At 43.8% G+C, this 24,920-nt stretch overlaps 1 protein-coding gene across 1 annotated transcript in view; it reads left to right on the plus strand.

Annotated features, from left to right (window-relative positions):
* LOC131188537 (rabphilin-3A-like) overlaps positions 1-24,920 on the plus strand; it is a 289,054-nt gene that overhangs the window by 49,441 nt on the left and 214,693 nt on the right. The window contains exon 9 of the mRNA XM_058163849.1: positions 24,598-24,727. Within this exon, the coding sequence (XP_058019832.1) occupies positions 24,598-24,727 (130 nt within the window). The remainder of the gene's footprint in view (positions 1-24,597; positions 24,728-24,920) is intronic.

Consider the following 24,920-nt stretch of genomic DNA (forward strand, 5'->3'; position numbering starts at 1 on the left):
TATTTCTGAAGGAGAGGGGAATTGAGAGTGTGATTAAGTGTGGAGTGACTAGAGATTATAATTTAGGAATTATTTTGGATTATGATTGTTAGTTTTGATACCCTGCATTTTGTTCTGGGAAGTCGGGGTGGGGGTGGGGGTAAGGGGAGGAGAATTGGGGGTTGAGGGTAGAGATGGAGTGATGGTTAATGTACAGGGATTATTGAAGATGTATAAATATAATTAATGTAGGGTCGGGTCTGCCCAGTTACCATTTTAGAACGGTGGGGAGGGAGAAAAGAGAGAGTAGGAGGTAGGAAAGAGGAGAAGAGGAAGGAAGAGGGGTAGAAGAGGGAGAAGGAAGGTGTAGGGGGGAGGGAGGAGAGGATGTAGATAAGAGAAGGAGAGGAAGGTTTGGAAAGTAAAAGAAGGTAGAAGAGGGAAGAGTGTTAAAAAGGGTGGTGGTGACTGGGCAAGCCCGACTAATTGTATATAACTGTACATTGGATGAATTATTTGATATGATTGTAAAAATAAAACTTTTTTATTAAAAAAAAAAATACTGTATTGCCCCCAAAATAAGACCCAACCGGAAAATAAGTCCTAGCATGATTTTCCAGGAGGCTTGTAATATAAGCCCTACCCCCAAAATAAGCCCCAGTTAAGATTGTCAACAGACAGAGGCATTTAGTACCGTATTTTCCCCAAAATATGACCTAATGCGTCTTTTGTAGCAAAAATTAATATGAGACCTGATCTTATTTTTTGGGGAAACACAGCAGCTGCTTTGAAGACTGGCTGGAATAAAATCCTGCGACGGCTTATCCTTTCTTGGAAATGATCTAGCTATCTAGCTGGCGTGTGAGCATATGGGTGCTTTGACTTGTGAAATTTTATACACAAACATACTGTTTTGCCAAGTGTCTGGGGCAGTGATTGAGTGCCCAGGTAATGCATTCTTGTAGATCAGAGATTTTAAGCTTTATTATGATCTCAAACAAACAAAGATTAAAATGCATGGCGTAAAAAGGCTCCCGGCAAGAGGATAATGACAGCAGAGATATCCCCAGGGTGAGCATCAGCACCTAGTGCTAACACAACCTAAAGGTTTTAAACAAAGCTTGGCAGCAGGATTTTGTAGCTGTATTATGGTCAGGAGACTTAAAGTCAGCTTTCGTGCCTAAGGAGGGACTAGAATTCATGTCACCTGGTGATTGGCCCAACGTCATTCAGCCGGCGTTCATGCCTAAGGTAGAACTAGAACTCACAATCTCCTGGTGATTGGCACAAAGTCACCCAGTTGACTTTCATACGTAAGGCAGGACTAGAACTCACCATCTCCTGGTTATTGACCCAAAGTCACCTAACCAGCTTTCATACCCAAGGCAGAACTAGAACTCACCATCTCCTGGTGATTGGTCCAAAGTCATCCAGTTGACTTGCATGCATAAGGCAGGACTGGAACTCACCATCTCCTGGTTATTGACCCAAAGTCACCTAGCCAGCTTTCATACCCAAGGTAAAACTAGAACTCATCATCTCCTGGTTTTTGGGCCAAAGTCATCCAGTTGACTTTCATGCATAAGGCTGGAATAGAACTCACAGTCTTCTGGTGATTGGTCCAAAGTCATTTAGCCAGCTTCATGCCTAAGACAGGACTAGAACTCACTGCCTCCCAGTAATTAGCTCAAAGTCACCCATCCAGCTTTCATATCTAAGACAGGACTAGAACTCACATTCTCCCAGTAATTAACTCAAAGTTACCCAGCCGGCTTCCATACCTAAAGAGCACTAAAACTCACAGTCACCCATTTTCTAGTTCTGGTGCCTTCACCACTAGACCAAATGTGTTCTGGAAGCTCATGAGAAGCCATCAGGATTTGGAGCAAAAGTTCTATATGCAACTACTTAACTGCAGCTAAGAAACAGGTCACAACATTTTGGACCAACAAAAGTTTGCAAACTTTTGCAGGGCAAGTCCCAGCTAAAATCTCTTGCTGTCTGTTGTTGTCGCTCTTCCCAAAATTTGTCAGTGCACTGATAACGGTTTCCTGTTTTCCTCTTCTTAAAAAGCGAGAAGACGCATCTTGAAATGTCGCTGGCGATGATGGATCTCCAAAGCTTGCCGCCTTTATCCTTCCACGTCGAACTCAAGGCAGATGTTCAACCAAGGAATCGGAGGAAGAACACACACAGACCGTTGCCCACATGGCCAACAACCACCCCTGCCGCTCAGTCGCTCCTCTGCCTTCATTGGTTGCCAGCTGGTCGGTCTTTTTGACACCCGGGAACGGCCAAAAACAAGGAGCCTCCTTAAAATATCCTTGCAATTGGATTTTCCCAACCAGGATGGATTTAGCCTGCCGATGCTGAGATTTCTCCCATGTTCCCTGGAAATATTTTTTTTTCTTTGAAAATGGCAGCAAGGTGTAACAGGACTGGGATTTTAAAAAAACCTTGGAATTTGGATCCCTGCATAATATTGTCTCACATCTGCATACTCACAAAACACCATCCTTTTTTTTGCATTGTGAGTTCCTCTGCGGTGCAAGGAGGGAGGGTTAAAGATGGACCCAGAAGTTGCCCCTCCGGAGGACCTCCGGGGGGGTGGGGAAGGCCATTTTCGCCCTCCCCAGACTCCTAAAAAGGCTCTGGAGGCTGGGGACAGCAAAAAACAGGCCTTCCAGTCCCACCGGAAGTTGGTAAACAGGCCATTTCCGGCTTCCGGAGGGGTGGAGAATGCCATTTTCGCCTTCCCCAGAGACTCCTAGAAAGGCTCTGGAGCCAGGTGAGGAAAAAAAAAAGGGGCCTTCCCCACTACCTTCCGGAGGCAGGAAACAGCCTGTTTCTCTACTTCTGGTGGGCCCAGAAGGCCTGGAAATCAGATGGCCGGCACGCACATGCGTGCTGGAGCTGAGCTCATGTGCCCAATGATATGGTTACATGTGCCACCTGTGGCATGCGTGCCATAGGTTCGCCATCACGGGCTTAAAGTATAAAGATTTATTTGGGGGGGTGGGGAATCAGGAGTGGTGCAGTGACCTAGAGGTGGAGCTCTTGCCTCACAATCAGGAGGCTGTGAGTTTGATCCTAGGCAGAGGCAGATATTTTCCTCTCTGGGCACAATGAGAAGATATCTGCCGAACAAAACTCCGCATTGGGGATGGGAAAGGCATCCGGCCATGAAAACACTCTGCTAGCTCCATTCAGTTGCCCAGACTCCACTTCACAAGGCATTATGGGATCGTTAAAACGATGATGATGGTGATTCTGGAGTTAGCCATACATTCAACTCCCAGAATTCCTCGTACTGGCTAGGGAATTCTGGGAGTTGAAATCCACCCCTTTGAAAATGCCTCAGGTTGAGAAACCCTATTCTAATTATTATGGATTCCTGAGAATCACCTTTTTTTAAAAAAAATCCCTGTTGTTGCAATGGAGATTTTCTTAAACTCCTTTCTGCACATCGTATGTTGTATGTTGTCGATTTCATATAAAGTATTTTTATTATACATGGAGCTTGCTCTCAGGATTAGTCTTATTTTAACAGCCGAGATTGGCTATAATTGCACCAGATGGGGAAAAATGTGTATATCCTTTTACTTGCCAAGACAACCTGCAGATCAAAAAAGTCAAGAGGGCAACCCCTGGCAACCGAAGCGTAGTGGTGGGCAGTGGTTAGAATCCAGTATTGCAGGCTAATTCACTGCCTACTGCCAAGAGTTTGATTCTGACTGGCTCACAATTGACTCGGCCTTCCATCCTTCCGAGGTGGGTAAAATGAGGACCCAGATGGTTGGGGGCAAGAGGCTGATTCTGTAAACCGCTTAGAGAGGGCTGTAAAGCACTGTGAAGCGGTAAATAAGTCTACAGCTATTGCTATTCCTTCCTTCCGTCCTCCCTTCCTTTCTTCCCTCCTTCCATTCTTCCTCTCTCTCTCTGGAGGCGCAGTGGTTAGAATATAGCATTGCAGGCTAACTCTGCCCACAGCCAGGAAGTTCGATCTTGAAAGGCTCAAGGTTGACTCAGCCATCTGTCCTTCTGAGGTTGATAAAATGAGGACCCAGATTGTTGGGAGCAAGAGGCTGACTGTGTAGTGTAAACCACTTAGAGAGGGTTGTAAACCACTATGAAGCGGTATATAAGTCTAAGTGCTATTGCTAAGGAAGGGAAGGGAAAGGATAGGATAGGATAGGATAGGAAAGGAAAGGAAAGGAAAGGAAAGGAAAGGAAAGAAGGAAAGGAAAACGAGAAGGGAAACAAGAAAGCTGTGTTGGTGCAGTGTTTAGAAGGCAGTATTGCTAGCTAACTCTGCCTACAGCCAGGAAGTTCGATCCTGACCAGCTCAAGGTTGACTCAGTCATCTGTCCTTCCGAGGTGGTTAAAATGAGGACCCAGATTGTTGGGGGCAAGAGGCTGACTCTGTAAACCACTTAGAGAGGGCTGGAAAGCACTATGAAGCGGTAAATAAGTCTAAATGTGATTTCTGTAGTTGCATGTGTGATAGCACGTGTTCAAAAGGAGTGGGGTTTCAACTGCAAATTGTGATGTCATCTTCACTTTTGGGAGCCTCCCTCCGTCATCAGGCCCTTATTAACTGCCCCTGAGTGCTGTTTTCCCCCCATCTCTTATTTGTAGGGTGCTTGGTGCTCTCTGAGCTTGGTTGTTTTCTTGCAGACGTTTCATGATCCAACTAGGTAACATCATCAGTGCGAGAAGGCAGTGGGGTTATTCTCTGTTTACCCCAATGAAGGAATTGCCAACTCAGACAAACAATAAATGACAGCCGAATGAAGGAACCACCAAGAACACACCTACCCAGGCAATCCTACGGACTCTGCCTCAGGCATCGCTTATGTGCCATGTCCTGGATAGAAGAGAGTGAATTGCCAATCATCTTTTCTACTGTCCTCACCACTCTCTGCATTGCCTTCCTGTCCGAAACAGTGATGCTTCCAAATCAGACAGTAATGCAATACAACAGGATGCTCTTGATCATCCCTCTACAGCAGGGGTGTCAAACTTAATTTCATTGAGGGCTGCATTAAGGTTGACCTTGGGGGGCGGGGGGGGGGCGTGGCCAACTGGGGGTGTGTGGCTGACTGGGAGGGCGTGGCCAGCTTGATGCCACACCCTAAACTGCTGGCATGTTTCCTCTTCGCATTGGGTAGACTGGGCCAAAGCCACGTTGGCCTGATCTTTCCACATTGGGAAGACCAGGATGGCCACATCGCAGCCTGCAGGTCTTGTGTTTGACACCCCTGTTCTACAGAAAGTGGAGAGGACAGGGGAAGTAAAATGCGCTTTTCTCATACGACGCAGAAAATAGAGGCGCTGCTGTGCCCGCTTCACCCATGTCTCGCCGTTGAGCAACCAAGCTAGCCTAGATTCAACCTAGAACTAAAGAAAAACTTCCTAACAGTGAGAACAATTAACCAATGGAACACCTTGCCTCTGGAAGTTGTAGGTGGTTCCTCACTGGAAGTTTTTTAAGAAAAGACCAAACAACCACCTGTCTGAAATGATATATGGCAGTGATGGCTAACTTTTTTGCCATTGTGTGCCAAAAGCGGGAAGAGTGGGGGTGTGTGTTACGCGCCCATGTGCCCACACCCATAATTTATGCACCCCACCCCTGTACATGCATGCGCGACTCCCCTCCCCCATCCTCCCCCCACTTTTGTCATGCGATGGCATGGTGGACCTAGTAGGCCCATTTTTCACTCTCCCCAGGCTCCAGAGCCTTTCTAGGAGGCTGGGGAGGGCAAAAATGGCCTTCCGCATCTTCGCCAGAGGCCCTCCGGAGGCCGAAAACTGCCTCCCCAGCCTCCTAGAAAGGCTCTGGAGCCTGGGGATAGTGAAAAACAGGCCTTCCGGTGGGACTGGAAGTTGGCAAATGGTCTGTTTCCGGCCTCCAGAGGGTGGTGGGGAAGACTGTTTTCGCCCTCCCCAGCCTCCTAGAAAGGCTCTGGAGCCTGGACCCAATAGGCCCATTTTCACTCTCCCCAGGCTCCAGAGCCTTTCTAGGAGGGTGGGTAGAGCGAAAAACGGGCCTTCCCCACCCGTTGGACTTCTGTTCCCAATTTTGCTCTTCGCACAAAGAAAGCTGAGGCTGGAACGTTCTCTCCACCGGAACTTGGAGAAGCTGCCAAGAAGCCCACCCGCCCAGGATGATGGATTTTCAAGGTCCCTGTCCCCGCCTTTTGCCTCTCGTCTCCTTCCAACCGCGGTGCCACCAACGTTCAATGCCTCATCATTCTTCCACTTCTCCGTCAATGCTGCTTTTGTTAGTATTTCTCCCCCCAGTCCTCCCCCTTGGGTAGAAAACTCATCCAGGATAATGTGGTACTTAATCATCGCTGCGAAGTTCTCTTTTTGTGGCTTGCAGCTCTTGTCATCGGTGTCTGGTATTGAAAGCAGCTTCTCTACCACGCCGGCTAAGAAAAAAAAATATCTCAGCATTGTTTGCATGCCTCATCCGGCAAGCTCTTTCTCTATATATATATAATCTGCATTCAATCTCAAGGTTTTTTAAATAATTGACTTTCCGCTTTCCCTTTCACCTGCCCGCAACCGTACGTATCGTCCTTTTAAAAGCTCGGTGCAAAAATTACATTTGCAATTGGTTTTCGTTTGGCAGTCGCCACCGGGTTTGTTGCAAACATCTGCCTTTCTGTTTTCTTTTCTTTTTTTAGCGGATTTCTGGTTTTGTTTTGTTTTTTAATCCTTCGTTCTCCGATGTTTGAGGGAGAAAAAGAGAAGCCTTTGGGTTTCTACAGGCAGTCCTCGATGTACGACCACAATGGAGCCCAGAATGTATGGTGCTAAGTGAGAAAATCGGTGGAGGGAGTTTCGTTCCATTTTAACGACCTTTCTTGCCACCTTTGTGAAGCGAGTCACCGCAGGGGTTAAGCTAGTGACATGGTTGTTAAGTGAATCTGGTTTCCCCGTTGACTTTGCTTGTCCGAAGGTCGCAAAAGGGAATCACGTGATCCTCGGACACTGGGGCCGTCATAAATATGAGTCAGTGGTCAAGCGTCTGAATTTTGATCACATGGCCATGGGGGACGCCGCAACGGTCGTAAATGTGAAAAATGGTCCTCAGCCACTTTTTTTCCAATGACGTCTTAACTTTGAATGGTCACTAAATGAACGGTTGTGTTGTGCCTCTCCCTCCCTCCTCTCCTCAGCCGGGCCCCTCCTGTCACCTCCCGGGCCTGCTATCAGATTCAGAGTCTGATAATGAAGAGGAATGGCCTGGTATGCCTCCAGCCCCCAGCCTTGGCCCCATGCCTGGACAGATTGTTGGGAATAAATAAACAAACCTCACTCCTACAGCTGTGAGCAGGGAGCCAGCCATGTACTAGAATTACCGGCAGCAGATCCAGAGGAAGGGAATTCACAGTGGACGGATCCCCGCTTCCGGAGATCTGAGAGGTGACGTCAGCAGAAGGAAGGGAGGGGCAGGCCTGGATAAGTGCTGAGTCATGGAGCCACACCCCACAGCCTATATAAAGGATCAGCTTGAGTCAAGCAACTTTCGTTTGCTGAAGTCACAACCTGGATTCCTGCCTGCCCTGAGAAATCTGAAAGGAATTTGGCAAAGCTGCAGAGGCTTCGTGTCCACGCTTGATACGGACTTCCTAGACCCGGACGTTGGAGGGGGAATGGGACACGACAGGTTGTAAGTTGAGGACTACCAGTATTATTCAGGGAATTTCCCCTTCAAACATTACTCGGGTACAAGACTGAAATGGTATACCGTTTCCTGCCTGAACAGGGGGTTGGACTAGAAGATCTCCAAGGTCCCTTCCAACTCTGTTAAGGTTGCTCTGTTCCATATTCTATTTTCTGTCTTGTCCTATCCTATCCTATCCCATTCCTCTGTTTCATAGCTTATGTGATAGAAATATTTAACAGATTGAGTTGGAAGGGACCTTGTAGGTCATCTAGTCCAACCCCCGCCCAAGCTGGAGACCCTACACCATTTCTGACAAATGGCAGTCAAATCTCTTCTTGAAAGCCTCCAGTGATGAAGCTCCCACAACTTCCGAAGGCAACTTCTGTTCCATCGATTGATTGTCCTCACTGTCAGGAAATTCCTCCTTATTTCCAGGTTGAATTTTTCCTTGTTCAGTTTCCATCCATTGTTCCTTGTCTGGCCTTCAGGTGCTTTGGAGAATAGCTTGACCTCCTTCCTCCTCTCTGGATATTCCAAATATTGGAAGATGCTCTCCTGTCTCCCCTGGTCCTTCTCTTCAGTAGACTAGCCATGTCCGGTTCCTGCAACCGTTCATTCTATGTTTTAGCCTCCAGTCGCCTAATCATCCTAGTTGCAGACCGGAGACAAGTTTTGGTAATGTCCACATTTTGGGGCAAGAACATCCAATCATACTTTTTTGGGGGGAGTTATTTTTTGGGAAGGTGGGCTGGAGAGGGAGTAGATTTGAGGGGTGTTAGGAGCAGGCATGTTTTGGGGTGACATGCACGTGAAGATTACATGAAGTCCTTGACAACACCAGTTATTTAGCGACTGTTTAAGTTACACCAGCATTGGAAAAAAAAAGCGACTCGTCATCAGTCCTCGCACTTAAGACGGTTGCAACAGCCCCCATGGTCATGTGATCAAAATCCAGGTGTTCTATGGCCGTCGCAGAGTCCTCGGCTCAAGACTTCTTTCTGACGAAAGAAAGAAAGCCAGTTCCCAGCCAGTTTCTGACGAGCAAAGTTGCTAAGGAAAGCTGGGTTTGCTTAAGGACTGCGTGATTCACCTCCGGTGTTTCGCGTAACGACCGTGGCAAAGAAGGTCATTGAGTGCGACTCACTTAGCGACCGCTTTGCTTAACAGTGGAAATTCTGGTTGTAAGCCAAGGTTGTAAGCCCTTTTTATGTACAATTCTGCTTTTTACAGGAAGACCTTAGGGGGGGTGGGGAAATTCTGCCAATCAGACTCTTGCTATCCTCACTTCTCATTCCTTTTTCTCTTTCTTTTCAGAATCTTTTTTTCCCCCCTTTCTCTCGGATGTCGTCCGACACCCCCCTTTATTTCTTTCCTGCCCCGCCCCCAACACCACCTCTCTAATTCTCTCTCTTGTTCTCACGTGTCGAGTCGCATTTTCGCTCCATCTCTCACCCAAGGAAGATAATACATTTAAATCTCTTCCTTTTTCTTTTGCATTCATCCATCTTACCAAATATGAATTCTCGCCTGGGTTTGGGATTGAGGTTTTTGGGGTTGTCAGAGGCCGGGTGAAAATCTCACTTAACGCCATTCTGTTGGGCAGGAAGATAAAAAGAAATGCGACAAGACACCAAAGATTGGAAGGCAAAATTAATTCCCCATCTTTGCTGTGGTGGGCAAAATATTTCTTCTCCGTTCCTTAACGCAGTCTTTTCTCACCCTTGGCAACTTTAAACATGGGTAGACATCTATTCCCAGAATTCCTTTTTTTTTAATGAAAATTTTGTCTTTTTCTCTTTTCTTATATACATGCTGTAAATGTACATTCTCTTGTCCATAAATAATCATAAATATTTTCTCTGAAGAAAGTACAAAGATAAAACGTTTGAATTACATTTGGAGTTGCTCTTCTACCCTTTCTTTCCCTTCATTTTACAACAAACCTTCTCCTCTTTTCCCTCTCTCCCTCCTCACCTTTCTTCTCTTCTTCCTCCTTCTCTCCCTCCTCCTTCCTCTTCCTCTCCCCCATTCCTCTCCTCTTTCCCTCCTTTCTCACCTTCTCCCCTACTCATATCCCCTATCCTGTCTTCCTCTCCTTCCCCTTCCTTCACCTCCTCTATCTTACCCTCTATTCCAGGGGTCTCCAACCTTGGCAACTTTAAGCCTGAAGGACTTCAACTCCCAGAATTCCCCAGCCAGCTTTGCTGGCTGGGGAATTCTGGGAGTTGAAGTCCTCCAGGCTTAAAGTTGCCAAGGCTGGAGATCCCTGCTCTATTCCTCTCTTCTTTCTTTCTTCTTTGTTGTGTAATATTTCCCTTGTTTGGTAACCAAGCAACTCCAATTTTCTAACATTATATACTTTCTTTTCAGTTTCTTTTCTATCTTACCCATAAAATAAATATAAATCATATAAATAAAAAAAGTAAAATATTGCCAGAATTCCCCAGCCTCGCTTCAAGTTGCCGAGTTTGAAAGATGCTGGATTACATGATCCCGCCGCGATGGCGAACCGATGGCACACGTGCCGGAAGTAGCACGCAGAACCCTCTCTTTGGGCATGCACGCCGTTGCCAGCTGCTCTTCTGTTTTCCAACGCATGCATGCGAGCCAGCCAGCTGATCTTCACACGTGCCGGAACCCCGGAAACCCAAAGACCAGCCGGTTGGTACATGTTGTGTCTGCGCCCCCCGAGCCGGGCCCCCTGCCAGAAAGTGACTTGGAAAGTGAGGGGCAAGGGCCGTCAGGACTTACCTCGGAAGCACCGGCTTCCCTGGCTCAGCTCCAGGAGCCAGAGGCAGGCCAGGTGGAGGAGATAACGAGGCCTCCGTCCCCTGACTCTTTCCCTCCCAGGCCACGCCTCCAGATCCAGCTGATGGCAATCAGGCCTGGCTGGACCCTAGGTTTCGTAGGCAGGAGAGGCAGGAACAACAGAAGCAGGGGTGGGGCAGGCCTAGGAAGTGCTGAGTCATGGAGTCACACCCCACAGGATATAAAAGCAGCAAGAGCTGCTGTGCCTCTTCATAGCAGGCAAATCAACTGATTGATTAAGAGCTGAAGTACTATTTGTTCCTGGGTGACTCATCAGCGTCGAGGGAGATAACAGAGAGACTTGGCAGACGCTTGCTAGTTTGCTGCCAAGAGCTGATAGGTAAAGGTAAAGGTTCCACTCGCACATACGTGCTAGTCGTTCCCGACTCTAGGGGACGGTGCTCATCTCCATTTCAAAGCCGAAGAGCCAGCGCTGTCCAAAGACGTCTCCATGGTCATGTGGCGGCATGACTCAACGCCAAAGACGCACGGAACGCTGTTACCTTCCCACCAAAGGTGGTCCCTATTTTTTCTACTTGCATTTTTACGTGCTTTCGAAACTGCTAGGTTGGCAGAAGCTGGGACAAGTAACGGGAGCTCACCCCGTGACACGGCAGCACTAGGGATTCGAACCGCTGAGCTGCCAACCTTTTGATCGACAAGCTCAACGTCCTAGCCCCTGAGCCACCGCATCCCAATACCAAGAGCTGATAGTGCCGGCTAATTAAGCCATCGCTCGGACGGAGGCGAGGGGGGACAGAACAGTATGCATGTGCGCGCCAGCCACCTAATCTTCGGATTTCCGGTGCTCCAGCGTGTGAGAAGGCCATGCGGCCAGCGCACATGCATGCGGTGAAAAACAGACAACCAGGTGGCCGGCGCGCATATACACTGGCTAGCTGGTCTTCGAGTTGCTGGGGCTCTGGCGCACACGCAGACATGCGTACTGGTTTGGCCACTTGGTGCCCAAAAAAGGTTTGCCATCACTGTGATATTGCAACCAGTATTATTTTGAGAATTTATTTATTTATTTATTTATTTATTTATTTTGCATTTATATCCCGCCCTTCTCCGAAGACTCAGGGCAGCTTACACTATGTTAGCAATAGTCTTCATCCTATTTGTATATTTATATACAAAGTCAACTTATTGCCCCCAACAATCTGGGTCCTCATTTTACCTACCTTATAAAGGATGGAAGGCTGAGTCAACCTTGGGCCTGGTGGGACTTGAACCTGCAGTAATTACAGGTAGCTGTGTTAATAACAGACTGTCTTACCAGTCTGAGCCACAGAGACCCTGGAGCAGTCGCTATCTCATCTCACACCACATAGAAACATAGCGCTGGAAGGGACCTTGAAGGTCTTTTAGTCCAGCAGGAGCCCCTATACCAGGGATGGCTAACCTTTTTTTCGTCGTATGCCGAAAGCAAGCACGCGTGCAACAGCACACACACACTTGCCGGCACCCATAATGCAATGCCTGTCTCCGTGCGCATGCGCGGATGACACCCCCCCATTCTCCCTGTGCATGCGACACCCCCCCGTGCGCATGACCACCCCCCCCACCTCCGATTTTGGCCTAGCAGGCCTTCCGGCAGCAATGGATGGAAACTCATCAAGGAGAGAAGCAACCTGGATCTAAGGAGAAATTTCCTGACAAGTAAGGACAATCGGTGGAACGACTTGCCTCAAAACTTTGTTGGAGGTTTTTAAGAAGAGACTGGGCAGCCACTTCTCCGGAATGATACTATAGGGTCTCCTTCTTGAGCAGGGGGCTGGACTAGAAGACCTCCAAGGTCCTTTCCAACTCTGTTATTCTATTCTATTCTATTCTAAATTTCCATTCCATTCCATTCCATTCTATTCTTCATTCTTCCATTCCATTCCATTCCTATTATTTCTCTCATTCTATTCTATTCTATTCTATTCTATTCTATTCTATTCTATTCTATTCCATTCCATTCCCCTTTCCTTTCCTTTGTTCCGTTCATTCCTGTCCTGTCCTATCCTATCCTATCCTATCCATTCTATTCTATTCTATTCTATTCTATTCTATTCTATTCTATTCTATTCTGTTCTATTCCATTCCATTCCATTCTATTCCATTCCATTCCATTCCATTCCATTCCATTCTATTCTATTCTATTCTATTCCATTCCATTCCATTCCATTCTATTCTTCATTCTTCCATTCCATTCCATTCCATTTCTATTATTTCTTTCATTCTATTCTATTCTATTCTATTCTATTCTATTCTATTCTATTCTATTCTATTCTATTCTATTCTATTCTATTCTAAATTTCCATTCCATTCCCCTTTCCTTTGTTCCGTTCATTCCTGTCCTGTCCTATCCTATCCTATCCTATCCTATCCTATCCTATCCTATCCTATCCTATCCTATCCTTGTGTTTGTGCAAAAAGCAAGACAACTCCCAATAATCTCTCAGAGTGACAGTTGCTGCTGAGTGATGCATCGCAATTAGATGGAATTGATCTAATAAGGGCTGATGAAACGCAGCACCTCCCCATCCATGTCTTCCTGCACAGTACACAGCTTAATCAAGTTTTACATTCTGAGTTGCAAAAATGAAGCTGCAGACTCTCTCTAAAGCCTTGCTTCATTTTCTCTTTCTTTTTTTTCTAAAAAAAAACATTCCCCGCGTTAGAGATAGTCCTCCACTTAACAACAGCGGCAAGAAGGGTTGTAAAATGAAGCAAAACTCACTTCAGAAATGACCCAACTAGGTAACGTCATCAAGTTTGGAAAGGAGTGGAGTTTGTGGAATGAAAAGGGGGGAGGAGGAGGAGAAGAAAGAGAAGGAGAAAGAAAGAGAAAAAGAAAAAGAAAAATGAAAGGAAGGTAAAAAAAAAAGAAAGGGAAATAGAAGGACTGAGAGGTCATTGGTGCTCTCTGAGCTGGGTTGTTTTCTTGTAGTTAATGATATAATTTTATTGAGGGTTTTTTTTTATAGAACACAACGGAAAAAACTTGCTAACCTACCTCGTCAGAAAGAGGAATAAATAGAGAGAAAAATAAATAGAAAGATACACAAAGGGAAGGATTAATTTGAACCTCGATTAACAAATTCTACAGAGGAATGATTGAGTCTGCCATCTGCACCTCTATAACTGTCTGGTTTGGTTCTGCAACCCAACAAGACAGACACAAACTTCAGAGGATAATTAGAACTGCAGAAAAAATAATTGCTACCAACCTGCCTTCCATTGAGGACCTGTATACTGCACGAATCAAAAAGAGGGCTGTGAAAATATCTACAGGCCCCTCACATCCTGGGCATAAATGGTTTCAATTCCTACCCTCAAAATGACACTATAGAGCACTGCACACTAGAACAACTAGACACAAGGACAGTTTTTTCCCGAAGGCCATCACTCTGCTAAACAAATAATTCCCTCAACACTGTCAAACTATTTACTAAATCTGCACTACTATTACTCTTCTCATCATTCCCATCACTCATCTCCTTCCACTTATGACTGTATGACTGTAACTGGGTTGCTTGTATCCTTACGATTTATATTGACTGTTTCCTAATATGATTTGATTGCTTATTTGTATCTTTTTATTTTATTTTATTTATTTATTTTATTTTGTCACAACAATATATGTAGGTATCATACAAAAAGATTATATAGTATATAAACACTTATATGAGTAAATATAAGGAGGTATAAGCATATATATATATAGGAAGAAAAAAAGAAAAAACAATAGGACAAGAACGGTAGGCACGTTTGTGCGCTTATGCACGCCCCTTATGGTCCTCTTAGGAATGAGGTGAGGTCAATAGTAGAGAGTTTTTGGTTAAAGCTTTTAGGATTATGAGAAGAGACCACAGAGTCAGGTAAAGTATTCCAAGCACTGATGATTCTGTTACAGAAGTCATATTTTCTGCAATCTAGATTAAAGCGGTTGACATTAAGTTTAAATCTATTAGTTGCTCTAGTATTATTGCAATTAAAGCTGAAGTAGTCTTTGACAGGAAGGACATTACAATAGATGATTCTGTGAGTTAAACTTAGGTCTTGTCGAAGGCGACGGAGTTCCAAGTTTTCTAAGCCTAGGATTTCAAGTCTGGTGGGATAAGGTATTTTATTGTTTTCAGAGGAATGGAGAACTCTTCTTGTAAAATATTTCTGGACACGTTCAATTGTATTGATGTCAGAGATGTGGTGAGGGTTCCAAACAGGTGAGCTGTATTCTAGAATTGGTCTAGCAAATGTTTTATATGCTCTGGTTAGTAGTGTGGTGTTTTTGGAAAAGAAGCTACGCAAGATTAGGTTTACAACTCTTAGAGCTTTTTTTGCTATGTAGTTGCAGTGGGCTTTGGCACTTAGATCATTTGACATGAAAACTCCAAGGTCTTTAACGGGATGGGGGTCATCTGTAAGGTAATGTCCATCTAGTATGTACTTAGTGTTTGGGTTCTTTTTTCCTATATGTAAGACTGAGCATTTGCTGGTTGAAATTTGGAGCTGCCAATTTTTAGACCAAGCAGTTGATGGTCAAGGTTGTTTTGAATGATAGAAGTATTGTCTGTGGTGTTAAATAGTTTGACATCGTCAGCAAAGAGAACACAATTACTTGAGATATGGTCACAAAGATCATAAATGTATAGTATAAAGAGTGTTGGTCCAAGGACGCTGCCTTGAGGAACGCCACTCTTGACAGGAACAGGACTTGATAAAGCATTACCAATTTTGACCACTTGTTGTCTGTTAGACAGAAAAGCAGATATCCATTTGTGGAGGGGTTCTGAGATGCCATAGGATTTTAGTTTTAGGAGAAGTTTATCGTGTACTACTGAGTCAAAAGCTTTGCAGCAGTCTATGTAGATTGCATGTATTGATTTGCCTTGATCAAGATTTGTAGTCCATATGTTTTTACAGTGGAGAAGTTGTAAGTTACATGATAATTTTTTCCTGAAACCAAATTGTTTATTGGAGAGTAGGTTGTTAGTTTCTAAGTGTGAGGTAATGGATTGGTTGATGATAGATTCCATGACTTTGCAGGTGACGCAGCAAAGAGAGATCGGTCTGTAATTTTCGACTAAGCTGGGGTCTCCTTTTTTGAAGATAGGGATGACTGTGGCTAGTGACCAAAGTTTGGGAAGGGAACTGGTAGTGAAAGCTTTATCAAAGATAATACTTAGGGGTTCTGCTATATTAATGGAAAGTTTTTTTAAGAAGTATGCACATAGTCCATTGGGTCCAATAGATAGCGATGGTTTTAGGTTATGAAGAGCTTTTCCAACGTTATCTTCTGTGAAATCTATATGAGTTAAGTCATCATAATCATTGCTGGTACGTTTGTGGAATGTCGGATATGTGTTATCGGAGTTAACAAAAACTGAGCCAAAGAAAATGTTGAAGAGGTTTGCTTTAACTGTTTCGTCATTGCATTCTTTGTTGTTAGAATCTTTTAGTGGTGGGATGGATCTTGAGTCTTTAAGTTTATTGTTAACAAAATTATAAAAGGCACGATTGGAATTTGTGCGCAGAAGGTTCTCTTCTTGTTTGGTGTGGTAATTTGTGCATTCAGTTTTTATTTGGTTGCATATATTTCTGTAGCGGTTTTTGAAATTTGTAACATAGCCTTTTTGTTTCTTTTCCAGAGGATTTTTTTTGATTGAAGCTTTTTATTGATATGGGTAGTTTGTTTTCCTGATCATGGTAGTCATTTGTGGTACATATAGTTTAATGACTCTATTGATTTCAAGTAGGAAGACTCTATAGTGGTCTTCAGCGGTTATGCAGGTTGCAAACAGATTTTGCCAGTCCAGAAATGAAAGATCGTTGTTTATAAGGTCGTAATTGGCTTTTTTGAAGTTGTAGTTGGGAATACTGTTGTTATGACGATTTAAGTATGGACGTATATTGAGACGAAAATCAATCATGCAGTGGTCACTGTTGGAAAAAGGTTCTTTAATTTGTAGTCCATAAATTGAGTTTGAATTGTTGCAGAAGATGAGATCAAGGCAGTTGTTGAGTCTTGTATTGTTAGTTACAAGTTGTTCAAGACCTAGGTTTGTAACAGCGTTGTATAGTGTAGTATGGATTGGGTCAGTTGAACATTCATTAGTTATCCAGTTAATGAGAGGTAGATTTAGGTCACCCAGGAAGATGAGAGGATATGGGCAAGAGGTAGCCCATGTTAGCATTGAGGTTAGCATATTTGCATGGGTAATGTCATAGTCAGGGGCTCTGTAGCATAGTAAGAATCGAAGAGTAGTGTCAAGGGATAGGTCGCATACAATAGTTTCAGGAAGAGAAAGTTTATGTGCTACTTGGATATTTTTTAGATTCAGTGACTTTTTGTAAAAGATAGCCACTCCACCACCTCTTCGGTTTTCACGATCTGATCGATAGACTTGATATTCTTTGTTTGAGATAATGGAGTCAGGAAGGGATGAGTTCAGCCATGTTTCACAAACAAAAATGATATCAAATGTGCCACTGTTTAACAAGAGGATAAATTCAGGTAATTTGTTGACAATGCTTCTTGCATTTATCAATTTGTATTTGAGTTCTGAAGTGATTGGTGTTGAAGAGGTAAGGGGCGTGCATACCTAGTTTTGGATGTTAGTAGATTGGGGGTTGTGTACAACAGATGGTTGTATAGATGGTTGGATGGTAGTTTGGTTGTTTGGATGGGTGGTTGTTTGTTGGGTGGCTGTTTGTATGGCTGTTTAGATGGCTGTTTGGATGGCTGGTTGGATGGCTGGTAAGATGGTTGGTTGAATGGGTGGTAGGGTGATGGGTACTTGATTGAATATTGGGATGGCTGGTTAATTGTTATGGGTGATAGGGAGTTTGGAGGTGATTTTTTGATTGTAGGTTTTATTTTTTATGCAATCAGCACGGTAGTCGATGTATAAGTTGGATTCACCATTGTCTTGTCTTCTTTTAAGTTCTGTGCGAAGTTCACGAGAACGTATTCGTTGTAGAAAGGATAGGTCAGGACGTGATCTAAGTTTACTGTAGGCAGGGTTGGTTTTAGCAATTGAGTTTATGGTATAAATGAATTTACGTTTACTGGCCTCATTTATGCATGTGACTCGGCAAAATCTTGGTGCTGTTGACCCATCGCTGTTTTTATTTTTATTTATTAATCACATTTATATTCTGGTCCATCTCTGGAGACAACAATTATTTCATTTGGGAAGATGGTTGATGAGTTATAATTTCCAATGATGTTGTGAATCTTATTGATATCTGGTTCGTTAGTGTTTTCAAGTACAAATAATATTGCATTATTTATTTTTGTCCTTTCTCCATGATTAGTTGGTTAGTAGTTATTTGTTGTTTAGGTTGTGTTGTATTAATTTGTTGTCTAGGTTGAGTTGTAGGTTGTGTATCAGGTTGTGTATTATGTGATGATAGATGAGTTGGGATGTTGTACCTTATGATTCTTGACAGTATCTTTTCTTTTATGTACACTGAGAGCACATGCACCAAGACAAATTCCTTGTGTGTCCAATCACACTTGGCCAATAAAAAATTCTATTCTATTCTGTATAACCCAAAGAAAACACAGAGGCAGGAACGGTTTAGAAAACAAACGCAGAATAGCAATCAGACAAAAAAAAAATTAGTTTGCATTTGAATGCAGCATCAGCCCAAATCCCACATTTTCAAACCAGCACATAAATAGAACCGAGTTATCATTCCGCGTTCACAGTTCTCTCGCTTTTGCAGTGTTGACAACACAAAAATGCATCTTGGCGAAAAGACTTGTAATGAAAACTCATGGACGTCCATGGAAAGAATGTGCAAATAATTAAAGTATTCCCAGATTTTAAAAATCGCAGACGCATCGACAACAAAGAGACTTACGTTTTGGAGAAATGAACACGAAAATGCACCTACGTGTGAATTGCAAACTTTTCTTTTAAATGAAAGAACCCACAGGTTCATCAAACAACAAACTTGACAGATTTGCTGAACGGAGAAGCTGAGGGAAAAAAAATACCAAATTTTCACACTTACACAAAGATGAGAAGCTGACAAAACCCAGATCTTGACACTTCTTCCCATCTTTAAAGCTGAATATTTTCTTCCGGTATCTGAAACTCAGCATGGGGACTGTAGTACGACTGGCGACATAATTGACCCAATATTTCTGTTGGTAAGCGAGACGGTTCTAAAGTACATTTTACTCCATTTTACAAACCTACTGTTATGACTCGTCCTCCCTCCTCTCCTCAGCTGGGCCCCTCCCGTCTCTAACCGGGCCTTTTATCAGACTCCAAGTCTGATAATGAAGATGAACGGCCTGTTATGCCTCCAGCCCCCAGCCCTGGCCCCATGCCCGGAGCAAGCTGCAGAGGCTTCGTTGCCAAGTTCGCCACGGACTTCCTTGACTCGTTCGTCGGAGTGGGGGGGTGGGACACGACACCTACCTTGCCATTGTTGTTAAATGAATTCCTGCGGTTGTTAAGTTAGTAATATGGCTGGGCTTCCCCCTTCACTTCACAAGGTTGCAAAAGTCACGTGACCCCCCGGGACATGAAAACTGCCGTAAGTACATGCCAGTTGCCGAGCCTCTGAATTTTGATCATGTAACCAATGTTGCAACTGTCGTGTGATAAATGGATATAAGTCGCTTTTCTCAGTGCCCTTGTAACCAAAGTGTTACAACGTGTTGTGGTCTGTCAGCAGCCTACGGAGCTGGTAACGGAGTCGGACAGCAATGAGACTGAGGTGGGGCCAGGGCTATCGGGGAGTGAGGTCCGGACTCCAGAGCCTCCAGAGACTGATAGTAGTGAGGCAGAGGAACAGGAGGAGCCTGTTCCTAATGCACGCATGAGAAGAGCTGCCAGAAGGCAAGAGCAGCTCAAGCAGAGAGGACGACTCAGGAGTAATGCCAGGAGATGATTGGTCCCTCCCATAAGGTTTAAAACAGACCAGCAACGGCATTTGAGCTTTGCCGGAAAACAACGTTGTAGCTGCGTCTTCTTCTTCGTGTATGTCTTTGTTTTTGTGGCTTCTGGACATTTTCCAGGAAGGGCCTTTGGCAGTTTGCCTAATTGGACCAAGGTTTGTGAGATAACGGAGGAATTTGTGTTGGGAGGCATTTGTTTTACTTTGAGTTGAACAACGCTGGGAATGAAGTAATTCCCAGCTGTTCGAATGAAGTTTGTTTTTCCACGGACTGAGTTTATGACTACCTACTTGGACCTGGGTCACAACAGAACGGCCACTAAACAAGCTGTTGTAATTTGAGGACTACCTGTATAACTTTGGCATTTTTTTGTCTCTCTTATGCCCAGGAATGTTTGACATCGCTTAAGAGAAAATCTTGACTCCATTTTGACCAGAGATAGTTGATCTGTTCCATAAACCATCTGATGATCTCTAAATGTATGACCGCCTTCAGCTCTCAGAATTCCCCAACAGTACTGATAGTCCCTGACTTACAACAGTTCGTTTAGTGACCGTTCGAAGTTACAACCGCACTGACAAAAGTGACATAGGACCATTTTTCATACTTAATGACTTTTGTGTCATCCCCACAGTCACGTGACCAAAATTGGGCATTTTTAAAAAAAAATTGCATTTATATCCCGCCCTTCTCTGAAGACTCAGGGCGGCTTACACTATGTCAAGCAATAGTCTTCATCCATTTGTATATTATATACAAAGTCAACTTATTGCCCCCAACAATCTGGGTCCTCATTTTACCTACCTTATAAAGGATGGAAGGCTGAGTCAACCTTGGGCCTGGTGGGACGTGAACCTGCAGTAATTGCAAGCAGCTGCTGTTAATAACAGACTGTCTTACCAGTCTGAGCCACCAGAGGCCCTTATTGACTCTTATTTATGACGGCCGCAGCATCCCCGGGGGGTGTGTGTGTCACGTGATCCCCTTTTGTGACCATCGGACAAGCAAAGTCCATGGGGAAGCCAGTTTCACTTAACAACGGTGTTAGTAACTTAGCAACTGTGGCGAGAAAGGCCGTAAAAATGGGGCCAAACTCCCTTAATAAGTGTCTCGCTTAGCCACGGAAACGTTGGGCGGCCCAATGGTGGCCGCAAGTCGAGGACTAACAGGAAGTAAATTTTGAAAAAAGGAAGAAGAGAAAAGAAAGATAATAAACAAAACAGCTTCCGACTTTTTTTTTTTTTAATAACCGCAGTTATAAATGCATTTTTACTTTTATCCCTTCTCTAATGCCGGAGTTTATCTCTCTGCTTTCCATATTTCAACCTTTCTAATCGCCAAAGCCATCAATCACACGCTCATTTCTCCTCCTTTTCAGCAAAAAGCCCGTAACCGTTTCCCCGTCAGAGCCAAAGGTGCCCGTTGTTTTTTTTCTCCAATCAAACAAGTTAATTTTGCCAGCTCTGCAAATCCTGGCATCTTAACACACACAAACATCCGCCTCCCAGGTGGGCATTTAAATTTTTCCACCTTTGTGCACTGAATAATCTCGGCTGTGATTACTGGAAACAATTTTCCATCAATCCTTTTTTTCTTTTTTTCCGGTGCCTGTCCATTACGGGTAGTCCTTGAGTTACAGTAGTTCGTTTAGTGACAATGGCCCTGAAAAAAAACCCACTTACGACCATTTTTCATACCATGGCACGAGCCCAATCACGTGAACAAAATTTGGATGTTTGGCAACAGATTCGTATTTATGAATAGAATAGAATAGAATTTTTTATTAGCCAAGTGTGATTGGACACACAAGGAATTTGTCTTGGTGCATATGCTCTCAGTGTACATAAAAGAAAAGATACATTCAGAATAGAATAGAATAGAATAGAATAGAATAGAATAGAATAGAATAGAATAGAATAGAATAGAATAGAATTTTTTATTGCCCAAGTGTGATTGGACACACAAGGAATTTGTCTTGGTGCATATGCTCTCAGTGTACATAAAAGAAAAGATACGTTCAGAATAGAATAGAATAGAATAGAATAGAATAGAATAGAATAGAATAGAATAGAATAGAATTTTTATTGGCCAAGTGTGATTGGACACACAAGGAATTTGTCTTGGTGCATATTCTCTCAGTGTACATAAAAGAAAAGATCCGTTCAGAATAGAATAGAATAGAATAGAATAGAATAGAATAGAATAGAATAGAATAGAATAGAATAGAATAGAATAGAATTTTTTATTGGCCAAGTGTGATTGGACACACAAGGAATTTGTCTTGGTGCATATGCTCTCATTGTACATAAAAGAAAAGATACGTATAGAATAGAATAGAATAGAATAGAATAGAATAGAATAGAATAGAATAGAATAGAATAGAATAGAATAGAATAGAGTAGAGTTTTTTATTGCCCAAGTGTGATTGGACACACAAGGAATTTGTCTTGGTGCATATGCTCTCATTGTACATAAAAGAAAAGATACGTATAGAATAGAATAGAATAGAATAGAATAGAATAGAATAGAATAGAATAGAATAGAATAGAGTAGAGTTTTTTATTGCCCAAGTGTGATTGGACACACAAGGAATTTGTCTTGGTGCATATGCTCTCAGTGTACATAAAAGAAAAGGTACAGTCATCAAGAATTCTAAGATACAACACTTAATGATAGTCATAGGGAACAAATAAGCAATCAGGAAACATTTATGATGGGTCAGGAGATCCTCTTTTGCAACCTTCTGAAGACCTTCACCTCCAAGGACAGGATTAAAATTTACATTCTCCACCCAAATTCTAAGAATAGGACATGACCCTTTAGGATATAATAGGATTAACCCAGAACCATCATCGAAATAGCAAAAGACACAAAAGCCCCTTCATTGCACAATCCCCAGAACAGTTCAAGGTGAAGTTCTTTTGTTTTGTGAATAGGCTAGCTCAATCTTTCTTAATGGGCACAAAATATCTGCTGGGCGGGGGAGGGACTATTAAGACAGACTTGAGTCTTCCTTCCTTGTTTTTGAAGAGCATCTTTCTCCATTTCTCCCTTTGGAGAAATAGAATATTCTGCCTTTTAATATTCCTCAAAATATTTCATTCTTCTAGGAGGAGGTGGGGGAGGTTTCCTAAACCACAATGTGTGTGAATAATTTGTGTGTGTGCGTATCTCTATATATGTGGCCTTAGGTGTGTGTTTTATCTACACACCCAGAAGTGGTGGGAGGAGGAGGAACCGAAGCTTGCTTCCCACCCCCTCCCTTATCCAGACTGCCCCCAATTAGAATAGAATATATTAGATTAGAATAGAATAATTAATGGAATGGAAAATGGAATAGAATAGAAACAAAACAGGAACAGAATAGAATAGAATAGAGTTGGAAGGGACCTTGAAGGTCTTCTAGTCCAACCCCCTGCTCAGGCAGGAAACCCTACACCACTTCAGACAAATGGTTATCCAACATCATCTTAAAAACTTCCAGTATTGGATCATTCACAACCTCTGGAGGCAAGTTGTTCCACTGGTTAATTGTTCTAACTGTCAGGAAATTTCTCCTTAGTTCTAAGTAGCTTCTCTCCTTGATTAGTTTCCACCCATTGCTTCTTGTCCTGCCTTCAGGTACTTTGGAGAATAGCTTGACTCCCTCTTCTTTGGGGCAGCCCCTGAGATATTGGAGCACTGCTATCATGTCTCTCCTAGTCCTTCTTTTTCATTAAACTAGGCATACTGAGTTCCTGCAACCGTTCTTCATGTGTCTTAGCCTCCAATCCCCTAATCATCTTTGTTGCTCTTCTCTGCACTCTTTCTAGAGTCTCAACATCTTTTTTACATCGTGGCGACCAAAACTGGATGCAATATTCCAAGTGTGGCCTTACCAAGGCATTATAAAGTGGTATTAATATTTCACGTGATCTTGATTCTATCTGTTTACGCAGCCCAGAACTGTGTTGGCTTTTTTAGCAGCTGCTGCACACGGCTGGCTCATATCTAAATGGTTATCCACTAGGACTCCAAGATCCCTCTCACAGGTACTACTATTGAGCAAAGTACCACCTATACTGTACCTGGGCATTTTGTTTTTCTTGCCTAAATGTAGAACCTCACTTTTTTCACCATTGAAGGATTCCACCATTAGGATTCCTTCCATCATACACCCCCTCCCCCATTGTCTCCCCCCTCCCCAGCAAACAACCCACAGAAACCTCCACCTCCTAAAAATTATTGGAATAAAATAAAGGTATGGTTCGAAGAAATGACCCAACAACACATTGATTTAAAACCGGAGCTGTTCCTATTGGATATCCTCCCAGAGAAAACCAGTAAAGAAAATATTTATTTGTTTATACATGTAGTAACAGCAGCACGAATTGTTTTTGCACAAAACTGGAAAACAGAGAAAATACCCCTGGAAGGAGAAGTTAATAAAAAAATTTTTAGATTCTGCAGAAATGATCAAAGAAAGAAAGGATTCAGAATATTTTAAGATATGGGATCAATTTTACCATCGGTTAGAAAAAAGATATAGATAAGCAACTGATAGTTATGTAAGAAAATGGTATAATTAGAATATTGTACTTGTGAAAAAATCGTAATAGATGAAAATTGAAATGAAGAAAGAAGAAACAACAAAAAGATGGAGCCCTGAAGACGACACCCGAGATGTCACACGGAAGGAAGGGCTGAGGTATTAAATGTTTGTTTGTTTATAAAATAAAATTTATATATTTATTACAATTTATATATATAAAAGAAACTTCCAGCTCCGCTTTGCACTCCGAGAAAAGCACTCTTTGTCTGCCCCAACGCCCTTCTTCCTGCCGCTACGAGCCTCCAGCTTCATCCTAGCGGAGACAGGAGCGCTGCGGGTCGGGTGCGGTGGGCGGCTAGAGAAGCGAGGAGGGCGCTTCCTTCGAGCCTCCAGCTCCAGCAGCAGTCTATCCCGAAAGCTAGAGATGAAAGAAAGCTCGCTTGCCTTCCCGCGGGAGGTGGGTTCCCCCGAAGCTGCGCTGGGCGAGCCGCCTTCCCCCTGTCCCTTCCTCCGAGCCTCTAGCACCAGCAACAGTCTACCCCGGATGGAGCTGCGTACAAAGTATGCAGAAAAAGCCCGTTGATACCTTCCCGAGGGGCATCTCAGTGGCTGGTCTGGCCGGCCCTCTCTTAGCGGGACGGAGGGCTGGAGAGGTTCCCACCCGGTCTTTTCTTCACCCCCCACCTGCAGTTCAGCCGCCTAGAGCTTCCAGCTCCAGCAGCAGTCTACCAGAGAAGCTCGGCGGATGGAGGAGCCCCCCCTCCCACGCCTTTCCCGAAGCTGCGCTGGCCGGGCCGATCTCCCTCCCGTCTCTAGCAAGGCAATGGTGGAGGGCCAGAGCGGCGAGCAGCCCTTCGAGCCTCCAGCTCCAGCAGCAGTCTATCCCAAAAGCTGCAGAGGGAGGATGGGGGACGCTTCCCCGAGGCTGGGCCGATCTACCTCCCTTGATTACTGTCGAGGGACCTGGGCAGGGGGAATGTGTGGGGGTGGAGAGGCGGGAGCGGTGCTTCCTT

This window comes from Ahaetulla prasina, chromosome 1 (genome assembly GCF_028640845.1).
Source record: "Ahaetulla prasina isolate Xishuangbanna chromosome 1, ASM2864084v1, whole genome shotgun sequence".
Lineage (NCBI taxonomy): Eukaryota > Metazoa > Chordata > Lepidosauria > Squamata > Colubridae > Ahaetulla > Ahaetulla prasina.